This window comes from Pleurodeles waltl, chromosome 11, assembly GCF_031143425.1.
Source record: "Pleurodeles waltl isolate 20211129_DDA chromosome 11, aPleWal1.hap1.20221129, whole genome shotgun sequence".
NCBI classification, from domain to species: Eukaryota; Metazoa; Chordata; class Amphibia; order Caudata; family Salamandridae; genus Pleurodeles; species Pleurodeles waltl.
The window spans coordinates 928,797,195-928,810,056 of NC_090450.1; the positions used below are offsets into that span (position 1 = coordinate 928,797,195).

The 12,862-nt window shown below is 41.2% G+C and overlaps 1 protein-coding gene across 1 annotated transcript in view; it reads left to right on the top strand.

Moving 5' to 3' along the window:
* Window positions 1-12,862, top strand: part of ATP6V0A2 (ATPase H+ transporting V0 subunit a2) — a 407,112-nt gene that overhangs the window by 291,277 nt on the left and 102,973 nt on the right. Inside the window, exon 15 of the mRNA XM_069215012.1 lies at window positions 3,216-3,426. Within this exon, the coding sequence (XP_069071113.1) occupies window positions 3,216-3,426 (211 nt within the window). The remainder of the gene's footprint in view (window positions 1-3,215; window positions 3,427-12,862) is intronic.

Below are 12,862 nucleotides of genomic sequence, written 5' to 3' on the forward strand. Positions count from 1 at the left end.
TGGTGGTCTGGAGTGATCCCCTTGGGCCTCTCTGCCAGTCATCCAAATTGGGAGATAGTAAGCCCTTGCTTCTCCTTGCAGGACAGCACCCATGTGCACCGCAACTCTTGCAGCTACCAAAGCTTCCTTGCTCCTGCTCCAAGGGATCTTCAGGCTCCATGTAGCCCTGGCCCCCAGTGCTTCTTCCTCCCAAGCACAGTCTCCTCTCTGCTGCTCCAGCGACGTGGGACTCCTTTTCAGGTGTGCTGATTGGGCCTCTCTGCGACTTGCTGTGCCTGATTCCAGTGGGTTGCCTGTGAGGACTGCATCCGCTTCTGTTGGCTCTCCCAACTTCTAGGGGTCACCTCGGACTCCTCTCCAAGGGTCGAGTCCCCCCTAGACCTTGCTGGTCCTCTTCAGCTTTCAGCCATGCAACTCTTCTTTTTCTTCTTTTGCATTTGCCAAGGCTTGTTGGTGGTTCTCCTGCACCACTGGCGAACTTTAACCCGACAGCCGATGTGGGACACCATCTGTATTGCTTCAGGGACTTCCCTTCATCTCCTGTGCTGCACAGCTGGCCGCCTTCTCCAGTGGACCTGGTCCAGCATCCACAGAACAGTGGGTAGTGGCTTCTGCCATGACTGAACACGCCATCATAAACTGGACTCTGTCCCCTTCCTTTGCAGGCCCTCTTCTTCCAGAATCCCCCTTTAGGTTATTTCAGTCTGGTCCTTGCACAATCCTTTTGCTAAGTCCTTCTGTTAGTTCTGGGGAAAACCAGGTACTTACCACTGCTCTCCTGGTAGCTGGGGATCACTCTGGGACTCACCTCGCGGGGTTCCTAGTTCCTCCATCTTCCCTCTAACAACTCCTCATCCTTGTGTGGGGGACTGTATCTCGCATTCCACTTTCTTAGTATATGGTTTGGCCCTCCCCTAGGGCCCCACAATTTTCTAGTACTTTTATCAATGCTTTTTGTTAATATGCTCCTTACTGATTGCTATTGTGAATATCCTTAATGTGAATTTACCTCCAGTTGGGGGATTGCCTATAAGTATTTGTGCTACCATAGTAAATTACCTTTATTTGTTGTAACACTGTGGGGGTCTTTCATGTGTGATACGTGTTGTGTGACTATAGTGGTATTCCATAAGCTTTGCGTGTCTCCTAGATAAGTCTTGGCTGCTTATCCACAGCCACCTCTAGAGAGCCCTGGGTTCCTAGACACTGCCTATACTTAACTAATAGGGGATACCTGGACCCGGTATAGGGTGACAACACCAGAGGTGTCCACCACACAGCAGGCCAACTTCCTACACTAATCATGAGCGGTTGGATTTTCAGTATTCGGCATTTATCTTCCCATCTTCCGGTGGAATGTTTTCCCCTTATTAGGCCTCTCTTAACCTATGTCCCCAGCACTGTCTCTCTCAGAGCACATCTGCGCCTCGTTTCCAAGTCCTCTTCAGGTACAGTGAGTGTCCATTCACAACCTAACTGTAACACCTTAGAATATCTCAATGTTGTGCCCCATTACGAATGTTTCCTCCCACCCTTTGTATAGTATCTGTTACCCTAACAGCAAGAAGCCTTAGTGAGTTAAAAATGTACTACTCCCCTATGGATTTGGTCTGTAGAACCAAAGTTAGGATTGCTTCTTGGCCAAATCAGCCTTTCATCCTCTTGAGGTCAATACATCGAGTGCTATCAAATGGAGCAACACAAACTAGGCAAATGTAATTGGCCAACAAGCCATGAATGGCTGTTTGGACATATGATAGTAATAAAGGACTAGATATGGTGGTAATAGTTACAAATTCTAGCAATACAACATGCTTGATGTGATACCTTTCTAAGTTTGTAAAGTTTTTATTACCTTTACAAATAAACTTTTGTTTGATTGAGATATATATTACATAGAGTAACAGTAACACCTATTGTTTTACAGTACTTAGAAGTGGCACAATTTAGATATTTAATGCTATAGAATGACTCGTTTTTAAAATGCCTTTCTTTACTTTTTCTAATCCAAAAGAGTGACCAAGTGTGAACCCTCCATCATTTGGCACGTGTCTGTTCAATCCAACCCTAATTAGCCTTTGTTTAGTCCCTCTCTTCCTTGTGGCACTGGTCTAACGCACTGACTTTTGCAATCTCACACACCTCATAGCATTAGATGGAGAAGTCCTCTTTGCCCATAGCTCATTTATGGTTTCGTCCCATTTTATAATCCATCCTTCCCAGTGTGTCTGCCCCATTCCATATGCTGATGGCCTTCCTCAGACCAGTAACACAACAGTGTAGCATTTCAATTCACTGTACGCTTTGCAGCCTTCCTCAGTCCTGGCAGTACTCCGCCATTCTGAAATCCCTCGCTCATTTTGGAACTCTCCCTAACTGTAATGTATTTTGCATTTGGGATCCATGCAACCAGTAAGTTCTTCTCCAACCCCCTTAGTTCTCTGCAAACATTCCCAACCTAACAGTCCCACCTTGTGGAATGGCACATGCATTGTGCAAAGGTTCGATGCTGTACGATTGTCCAGGCATTGTGATGGTGCAGTGTACTTTTTCAGTAGGCATTGCTTCCAAGTTGGTTTTGTCATGTTTGTAATTGCATTTGTCAGATCAACTTATTTTTCCAGTGACAGTGTTTTTTTCCTTATTGATATGTTCCGTAAATGTAAATACTACGAAAACTTTCTCTTGTACTTGAGATTGAGCTAGTCGTTATTCTTAACAAGGAAACGTAAACTGCTATATTTTGCTATCTAATATGCACAGTATATATGTTTTTTCTCATTCCTGCAATTTGAATACAGATTATCATACAGTTTAGTGTTATAGTGTAAACTTGGTCAATCAATGTGTTTCCTTTCTTTGGGTTAACGACTGCTTCAGTATGCCTAAAACCCACATAGCCTTTATTGTTATTTTGCATGTGTCATACAGAATGTCTTTCAGTTCTAATGGTGGTTCAAAATGGTAATGGCTGATAAGTTCAGTATAATCTGAAACACATTTTGAATGCATATCAAGCCTTCAACTTGTTTCAGTCAAATTAAATGTGTTTGTTTACTGCACCGTAGAAGCACTGTCATAGTCATATTCAGAAATACTTAACTTGCTCTCAGGAAACTGCCATGTGTACCAATATTAACTCCCATAGAATGTTGTTGAGAGACAATTACACACGTTTCACTGTTTGTTGTATTTTTTATCCTTTCTGCATTTAGTCACTTCAAGAAGACATACTGCATTGTGTTGGTGTTCATTCCCGAGCTTGCCTTCATGCTTAGTATCTTTGGCTACTTGCTGTTCATGATAATCTTTAAGTGGCTGGCCTACTCCGCAGAGAACTCAAGAACTGCACCAAGTATTCTTATCACCTTTATAAACATGTTCTTATATACCGACGAGAAGGCAGGTGAACTTTACACTGGACAGGTTGGTGTTACGTTAGTTTTCCTACTAAATGGAGCTGTCCGATGATATATGGTTGAGCAATGGCATTGTTGTCATAAAAACATTGTTTCACAGATGTTTGATCTTGTGCTTTGAACTTCAGGAATGAAACTTCTAAAGTAGATATGTCACAATATTTGCTAACAAGACAGTGCACCATAATTTAGACTTTTACATTTTGCTACTATTAAATTGATACCTTAGGCATTAAATATAAAGACCCTTACATCAGTCCATCTGCTTAACTTATACCATTAACTCAACTACCTCAATACTGACCTTAACACTATCACCCTACCCTTACTTTAGCCATATCGATTACACTATCCCTAATAGTAACTATAACTTTAATGGTAACCACAACCCAAGAACGTATTAAATTATATTAAAGAAAGCACCCAACTTAAAAACGTGCTAATACTAAAACACTGTATTTTAAACAGATTAACCTAACAATTTTAAACTACGGTTTAAGTAAAGCAAATTTAATCATAAAGCCTTGAAAATGAATTAGACAATCAGTGACTCTCCCTTGTACTCATTTATTTATTGGATATTTGTAATCCTCCCTCTTTGTTCTAAGCACATTTTTTAAATTGAAAGCAATTAATTATGTTATTGTAATTTCATCAAGTTTATTTTTATTCAAGTTTTACTTAAACTTCTCTATAAATGCATAGTTTCATGTACTAGTTCACAGCTGTAATTCTACGTCATGGAGTTGATGTGATTAGGATGTGTATTGAAGAGTTGTATCACGTGTGTTGGTATCCACTTTGCATTGGTATCCACGTTACATTGCTTTCCTTTGTATTGCAGGTGTAGCATGCTAAAGCTCTGTACGTATCAAACATGAAATGTAGAAAAATTATTACAAAGAGCACAATTCGTAATAATATTTACACTATTCAAGCTTTGGCAATAACAAGTGGTTTGGCTTATAACTGAAAGTGCCTTTTCAGTTACAAGTGAGCTTAGGCACTCATTAACTCATCACACATACTCTCACTCTTCTTTACTCTTACACATCTATTCATCCACCAGTTGGTTTATTGGTGAAGAATAAAAGTAGAAAAACGCCACCTCGAGGTGTTGTTCTGATCCAAGGAGCTGACATGTGCTTCTAAAAAAAAAAGTGGCTAATTAAAAAACTGTAATAAAGATCTACTATGTACGCTACCATTTTAAGATGCCCAAGTTTAGAAGCAGTTGCTGCAATGAATGCAGCATTGGCCAGATGAAATGAGTAGTGAGTGAGCACCTCGTTCCACTATCTGGGGGTGGGGGAACGTGATCAGGTGAAATGTTGTGTCTCACAGGTCCCTGGCTGAAGTAGGGTGACCCAGTGGCTGATGATGTATGTCATGGCTCTAAACGGAATGTGAACTGAATCTCAAAGCAGACCAGTGGCTGAAGAAGGCAGACTAGACATTTTTCAATGTATGTATGCACTTTTTTATTTATTTTTATTATTAGTATAACGAGCTTTGAAGCCCTAAGGCTGTCAGTAGAGATATAAAGCGTAATTTAAGGCACACAAGCTGAATACTATGTATAAATTTACAGGTTTGTACACGATTGTTGTTAGCAAAGCCATATAGAATTCATCCTAAGAGTCTAGCAAGGAGTGTGATTTTGCAAATCATCTACACCAAGGGGTTAACTAACACCAATACCCTTGCATATTACCATAGTAAGTGGGATTCCAGGTAACAAAATATCTGTATACAGGCTTTAACATAGTGAAATAAGAATCCAGTCTTAAAGGCTTGTTGGCTTTAACATATGTTTTTCACAGTAAATAAGTTAGGCCTACATCCTTTGTGTTAACATTTTATAGTTGACACATCAGATCCAAGGCTTCTGATATAACTTTTCAAAATGAACCAACCAGGCCTATAGCCTTTTTGTCACTGTCTTTTTACAATGGCCAGCTCAGGCTTACTGTAATGAGCATAGGATATCCCACATGGAAACCATTGGCAAACATAGGCTTCTTGGAAAGGTGAGTGTGGGAGTATTCAACAGACACCAAACAGGGCAATAATGTGCCCAGTGCTTATCTTTGTAAAATAAAAAGTATTTTAATGCACAGTAAAATGTAATATTACACACAAATATCCGGTACTCAAAGTCTCTGGATCAGGATTATGCTGCTTTGGTGAGGATGCCCCCCTCCGTTCCCGTCCACATTTTGTTCATTCAAAGGTACCCCTTTGTGAGCACAGGTGCAGTGCCCCCCACTTTGGGTCTTGTAAGCATTAACAGCATTCAGTCTCTCAATGCTTGCCTCACCTGTATTCAAGGCTTGTGATACTCCTCAGTTTGGCCTCTTGGTTTTCAGTCTTGGCTTCTCAGCGGACAGGGAAAGACATGCCTGCCGCAGGTGCATGGTCGTGCAGCAGTGTCCGGACGGCTGCAGCAGACAGTTATCCTCAGGCCACAGCCTTCTTCTGGGCACTCAGTTGTTGGTAGATGGCCCCACAGGCTGTTCCAAGGTCTACTTCTAGACTGGTGTAAGTAGGTCAAGTCAGTGCGTCTCTGGGTTCAGGTGCGAGTCTGTATCCGAGTCATTTCAAGGCACTACAACAGTGGAGGTTGAATTCCAATTGGGTGCACTTAGTCAGCTCCTTGGCAGGCGCATAATCACTAAGTCACACTCTGGCAAGTGTTCAAGCAACAGCTCCTTTCTTGCATTGTAGTCTGCACAGACACATGGTTGGCAAGATCCGCTGGGGTAGCCCACCAGTTCAGGCACACTTGGAACAGGATGAAACGGGGTCACTTGTGTTTCTTTTTCAGTGGCACAGACAGCTAGAGCACACAGTGGAGCAAGTGCCATGCTTCAATAGCAAAGCCTGTAGCGGCATGCATGGGGAGTAACACAACTTTGATAGTAGTCTTTTTGTCAGTGCGCATTCCACTTGGGTGCACAGTGGAGCAAGTGCCATAGCTGCAAATTACCATTTGAAAAGGCAATTGTCTTGGGCTCACTTCGGCAGTGCTACAAACTCTCCGTTTTGATAGTATTCAGAGAAACAAATCAATGACTCTTCCAACAAAAGGACCTCATTGAATTTTTTAATGGAGTTCGTCTCTTCTTTCCCTGCTTCTGTGTTTCGGTCCCCTCCCTCCAGTCTCAGGAATGTCAGCAATACATTCCCACTGTCTTAGAGAGTACCCTCAGCTGCATTTTGTACTCATGAGCAGGCTGAGGATTTCCAAAATGGAAACCACAGGCTTTCCTCTCTCTGGTTCACTCAGACAAGTAAACTCTATGCATTGCAAACCAAACTGAGGATATCGGCATAGGAATCTGAGATCACCAGTAGCAGTATGACTGTACACGAGTGAGCCAGTATGCCACTGCTGTTGTGAAGCAGACAAAAAAATGTTCAGTGACACTAGGATAATTTACAAAATACAGTATGCCGCCACTCACCTCCTTCGTATGCATCTGTGATAAGAACACTAGTGCTCCGTTACCACGGAGAGTGCTTTTGGTGCACCCATCCAGGTCCAGGACATGACTCCTGTCAAGAGAATGGCCTAGGCCTTCGCACACATGCTAAATTAGCGTGGGGTTTGGGCCAGAATACAAAAAACAGGGTAGTAGATGCTCGCAGTTGGGCACCGGAGGAAGAGTCGAGTGGGAAGACACTACTGTATACCATGCATGGGACCTTCCCATCCAAACATTTGACAAAACAATATACAACTTCTGCTCTGAGGGCCTAACAACAATGTTCACAGTGCAAATCGTCTGCAGCTTGGGTTTGTGAGTCAAGTTACTAGCAGTAAAACCCTTGACTACTATTTTAATCTCAGATACCATAAAACAATATCCCGGTTTGTAGGCTTTACCACAATATAATCCCAATCCACAGTTAAAGGCGAATAAATAAGTCGGCCTGCTTCCTTTTTCATAATGTTTTCATAATTAACCAATTAGACTTGTGACTGTCTAACACAGCTTTTCCTAATGAACCAATAAGGCCTATAGCCTTTATCTTTGATATACGTTTTACATTTTTACGTGAAACAAAGCCTCACAAAGCGCAAACTGATAAAAATCAAATTTGGTAATTAATGTGAAAATTAAACTGTAAACAAATCCCATTCCAAGCAGTACTTTAATAAGGAAACATCTTAATTTACTGTTTAAAAGAATAGGGATAACAATATACTATCAGAACTGCCTCCGATAACGACTGACGTCCCATTTTAGTTTTAAACTCCAACAATGTGATTAGGTGCACTCCTTTTGTTGTGGATGGTGGTTATAAATAAACCTCTGACAAAACAATATTCTGTACTTTTTTCTATGCCTCATGAGATCCTTCCAAGATAAATAAAATGCTTCCAAATTATTACAGAGGCCCCCAGAGCAACATCTAAACAATACCTTTTTTTGTAAAGTTGTGCCACCAATTTCAATAAAAGAAATGTGCTCAAATTACCTGCTCTGTTTGAAACAGGGGTGCTTCAGCTTCCCTGAGAGGGAGAAGACGCATGATGCAGTGCGTCAAATGATCCTCCTTAATCTAGTTATAGACTTACTCCAAGGGCAAGATCTCTCTTCAATGCACGTCCAAGGGTAGATCAAGAGAGAAAATGTCAATGGCTGGGTGCCCTTCCAGCGACTGGCACCTATGCCATCTTAAATCTCTCTGTTTTTTTCACTCCTATATGTGCAACAGCAATTGTGCTCCCAGTTCATGCAATAAGAAATACAGAACACTGAAATATTACTAATTTTTTCCTCCCCAACCTGGATTCCTTACATACATGGGGTTCCCAGGTGCCCTCTCTCCGTTCTTATTTTTAACATTTATTTGCACTCAGTGTGGACCTGATTTGGCACCAATGGCTGAATTATGCTGTGTACTTTGACGATGTTAAAACTTAGCTGAGTGTGCTCACCCATAAGAAAATGTCAGCATGGTATACCTCTCAGGAAATATAGAAGGAAGGTTGTAATGAGCTCAATTGCAAGCCTTACCAGGACCAAGATTATGCTAATGGGACATGCTACAGACCAGTCGTACTGCTTACCCTGCTTCAGCCAAGCTCTTTGGCCATCAAGCCGTTCGTCAGATTTGTTACAGAAAACTTATGCTTTTGGTACAGCACACATCTCAGTCTGAATGACCAAAAAAGTTCCCCCAGCTCTAGCTTTCTTTTACTGCATCAGCCTAGTCAAGCTATGAGGTTCACTTCTAAAGAATATGATACTGTCCTCTGAGATCCCTACACTGGCTCCATGTGGAAAGTATGAAGTCATTCTCTGCTGTGTTTAATTTTCGAATACTTTCACAAGGTTTCTATTAAGCGTCCAGTGAATAAAGTTGAAACTTGCATTCTAAGCTAGTGAATATCAGTTGTTCATGCTCCCTCTTAGTGTAAAATATGTGAATTCTGTTGCTCAGGGCAGGCTATGGATCCAGGAATTCCTCTCAAAGTTCCACAGTACCCAAAACACACACCATTCTGGAACCTTTGAATCTGGTTATTTAGTAAATTATCACATTCACCTTGTACAGTTGATGCTTTGTCCCTAGATTCATTTTAGTTAATGGAGCCCCATGTTAAAAATTGAATGAGTGATAAATGAAGTAGCCTTCCAGAGACCATAAACTCTAACAACTGATCTTCGACAATATCTTGAAAGGACTTCCTTTGCATTTTGTCAATACTGCAACACATTTCCCCAGATTGAAGGAGCTACTTCTCAACACAAGCGCAGCACATCCCTCTAAGGTCCCAAAATGAATTTTCTTTAATAGTTTTATTCAATACCTCCAGAAAGAAATACACATCATTCCTATCTGGATACAAGTTACTAGCATCCCTGCTCACCATAGGCAACAATCACTGTTAGTATTGTTACACTGCATTGTCCACTCCTAAAATGTTCTCTTTGTAAGCTGGTGGTGGTAGTGGCTCAGTTGAGGAAACTGAATTAGGTTTTTCCATAGCTGGCGATTGTAGATGTAATTGACATTTCAAGACAGGTTTGCTATAGGCTTGTTCAATTCTAAAATGTCTAAACTTGGGTGAATTACCTATACAACTGCAAAAGTGAATTGTTTACCAGGTAATACTCTTAAACTTAGAAACAGTGGCCCCTTAGTTTTCTTCACAAACATTCTAGATCTTGCAAACAGCCATGCGTGTCAGCCAGAGCAGCAAAGTATGTGCTGAGACATTTTTCATAAACTAGAAGGTCACCAATGCCGCCCCTTACAAAGCAGCTGGATAAACACTGTGTTTGATTGAATGTGAAGTAAATATCACTGAAAATAAGGCCATGGCATCGTCGCCTGTGGAGCTTATCTTCTGGAAACAAAGACTGATAGTAATTTATCAATTGATACTTATATCTTAATCCGAAGAATGTTACTCTAATAAAGCTGTTGGTCGATACTTTCTTTGGTCTCTATTTTTATAAAAAATCAGTTTTGACAAATCCCACTTCCGTGCTGGGGGAGAATAATCCAAACATTGTAGTCTATTAGATTCCTGGGCATTAGCCCTATTCATCAAAATTACTACACTAAGATGCAGAATGGTGGTCTTAATTGTAGCCAAGTTAGCCTCAAATGGAGAAATATTGGAGGTACATTACAGTGCTTGAGTATGAGATAGCCATAAGCATAGTTACCTTGAAAAGCACCTTGATGTCTTCAGATCAGTCATCTGTGACCTCCCTTAGACCAGGAATCATTTGAGTTGAATATACAGTGTCATTTTGCTCATTCCTTATGCCTATAGTCAATTTTGTCATGAATACCTTCTTCGTATTGTTTTAACAAAGAAATTAACTGAGCTCTGATGGCACTGTGCAGTAGTTATTCCCAAAATAAAATATATATCTGGTTCTATCTGCCTGACTTTTAAGGAGTTCCTTTAAGTTTGATTGAAGCGTCATGCCTTCAAACTACTTTGTAGACCTGGCTGGCATAAAACTGATGAGGAAGCTTGTTCCAGGCATTCTGAATTGAGAAACAGGTCAGTTGAGGAGGCACACTGCAGAATACTGAGCACAAAAAATCAACAAGGATATTGTGCTTTCTTTATGCAAGTCACTGAGCACATTGTGATGGATTTCTTTGCTTCCGCAGACACTGGCAAATGATGAGCGTTTCAAGACCAGATGGACAGAAGGCGCTCTGGGCAGTGTCCTTTTCATGGACTGATGAACCAGATGCATACCTTTACTGCGATATATACATTTTGCAACTGTAGGGACACCGATTCCACTAGCTTGATCAAGGGAGGTGTCCCATCTGGACTTGTTGTGGATGTGGGTGTCCATACTTAGAACTTCCACTTACACAAGTTTTACTTTCAAGTATAGGTGCTTAGTCTAACACCCTAGTCTCATGATTACACAAAGATTGTGGTGTGATTCAAAAGCCCTATTTGGCGGTTAAATCTGCAAATATGGAGGAGTGATGTCACTAAGCACATGTTGTTATGCATAATACATATATACAAAAAAACATACCCAGTGACAGACAGTGCCAGTGGGGTCCTTCACTTTCATGAGCAAGTGGGACTAGCATGGCTGAGTGTACACGAGGGAGGTGGCAACTGTTCATCTATGAGTAGCCTCCTTAGTGATTTATGGCACACCAGGAAGAGTTAGGCTTGCATCAGGACATCAACTAAAGGTCAAAATTACCAGTGCAGCATCAGCTGTCCAAAAACAAAGAGCATTTTGCCCAGTTACAGAATGCCGCTGAGCCAACACCGAACCCCCTTCTCCCACAGATGGGGCCACAAATTCTGAATCATCTTCAAATGGAACAACCTGCTTTTTGAGGTTGATCAGGAGCTTCAATTAAAGCCTGTTTCAGCAAAAGGAAATTGTCACTACCGGAGAGAGCTAAACCAGCATTTATTAAACTCCTTGGGAACAAGAAAGCTGAAAAACCAGGGCTTAATATAGCAACTTCAAATTTAAAGGAAAGAAAGGCACAACTGTGAAAGAGCAAATTACATACTTGTCTATTTCAAAAAGTACATAGCAATGCAAATACAAAGCTGAATTCCTTCCCTGTGGTGGCTACTGACGTTTAGTAGATCTCCATAGCAATGATGCAGGAATTCATGGTTAAATTTTTCAACGGTCCAGCATAAGACTTCGACTCGCTGCTGAGCGAATTAGATGGAAGCCTAAAGGACATAAAAAGATGTTGAGGACATTGGAAAGTGTATTTCACACCTGGAGGATTATGCAGACAATGGATCCATCAAATATAAACTCCTATAACATGGGGGGATCACACTTTAAGAACAAAATATAGTCCTTGATGAAACGTTGGAAGATCTTGGAAATTGCTCCTGCTGCAGCAGTGTTTTAATTGAGGGGGTGCAGGGGATGACAGGGCCTGCCACAAAGCATACGATTAACTTATCAGCAAAACTCTATTTGGAGTTGACAAATCTGAAAACAGAACTAGACAAAAAAACAAAAACACAGAAGTACAGCAGCAAAGCAGCTGGACTTTTGCACCAGTGATCATTTTCAGTTAAAAGAACTGATTATGGAGGCAGCCACCTTCTGATTTGAAGCATCCACAATAATTTTCTTTCAAGATCTTTTGATCTGGACTCTCTAGAAACAAAGAGCATTCTGCCCAATGACAGAATTGAGCAGAGCCAACACAACTCCCTACAGATGAGGCCACCAATTCTGAATCATCTTCAAATGGAACAACATGCTTTTCCAGAGTAAATTCCTTAAGGAAACCAAAGAATATTGGGCATAGTAGACAAAGCACAAGAAACATATGTGCAGGGTAGAAGCCAGGATGCAGATCAAAAGCACTTGTAATAACTAGGAGAACGCAGTGAAAATGAAAGAAAAACAAGGAGAGACCACACAAAATAACGAGTGAAAAGCAAGGTAAAAGCAGTGAAAATGAGGGAAAAGCAAGCAAGGAGAAGGCACTGAAAAAACGGGGGTAAAGTAAGGCAAAAAGCAGTGAAAACAAGAGAAAAGCAAGCAAGGAGAAGGCACGCAAAAAAACGAGGGAAAAAAGTAGGAGATAGTAGTGAAAATGAGGGAAAAGCAAGGAGAAGGCACACAAAAAAACAAGGGAAAAGCTTTGAGTATGAGGGAAAAGCAAAGAGAAGGAACTCAAAAAACGGGGTGAAAATCATGGAGAAGGCAGGACCAAGAGCGATGCAGCAGCATGGGGAGAGCTGGACCTTTTTTAAATTTTTGTTTGTTACGGATTTGCAGGAAAAACTTTAAAAATCAAAAACATAGGACCCCACCATCGTGCCTAGGGGGTCAGGGTATTTCTACCCTGCACCCATTGTCATTGTATGTCTTTTCTTGGGGTGGTGAGTCAGAGTCCCAAGATGGCTGCCAGCAATTCCTGGTTGAAGTGCTAGAAGCCAAACA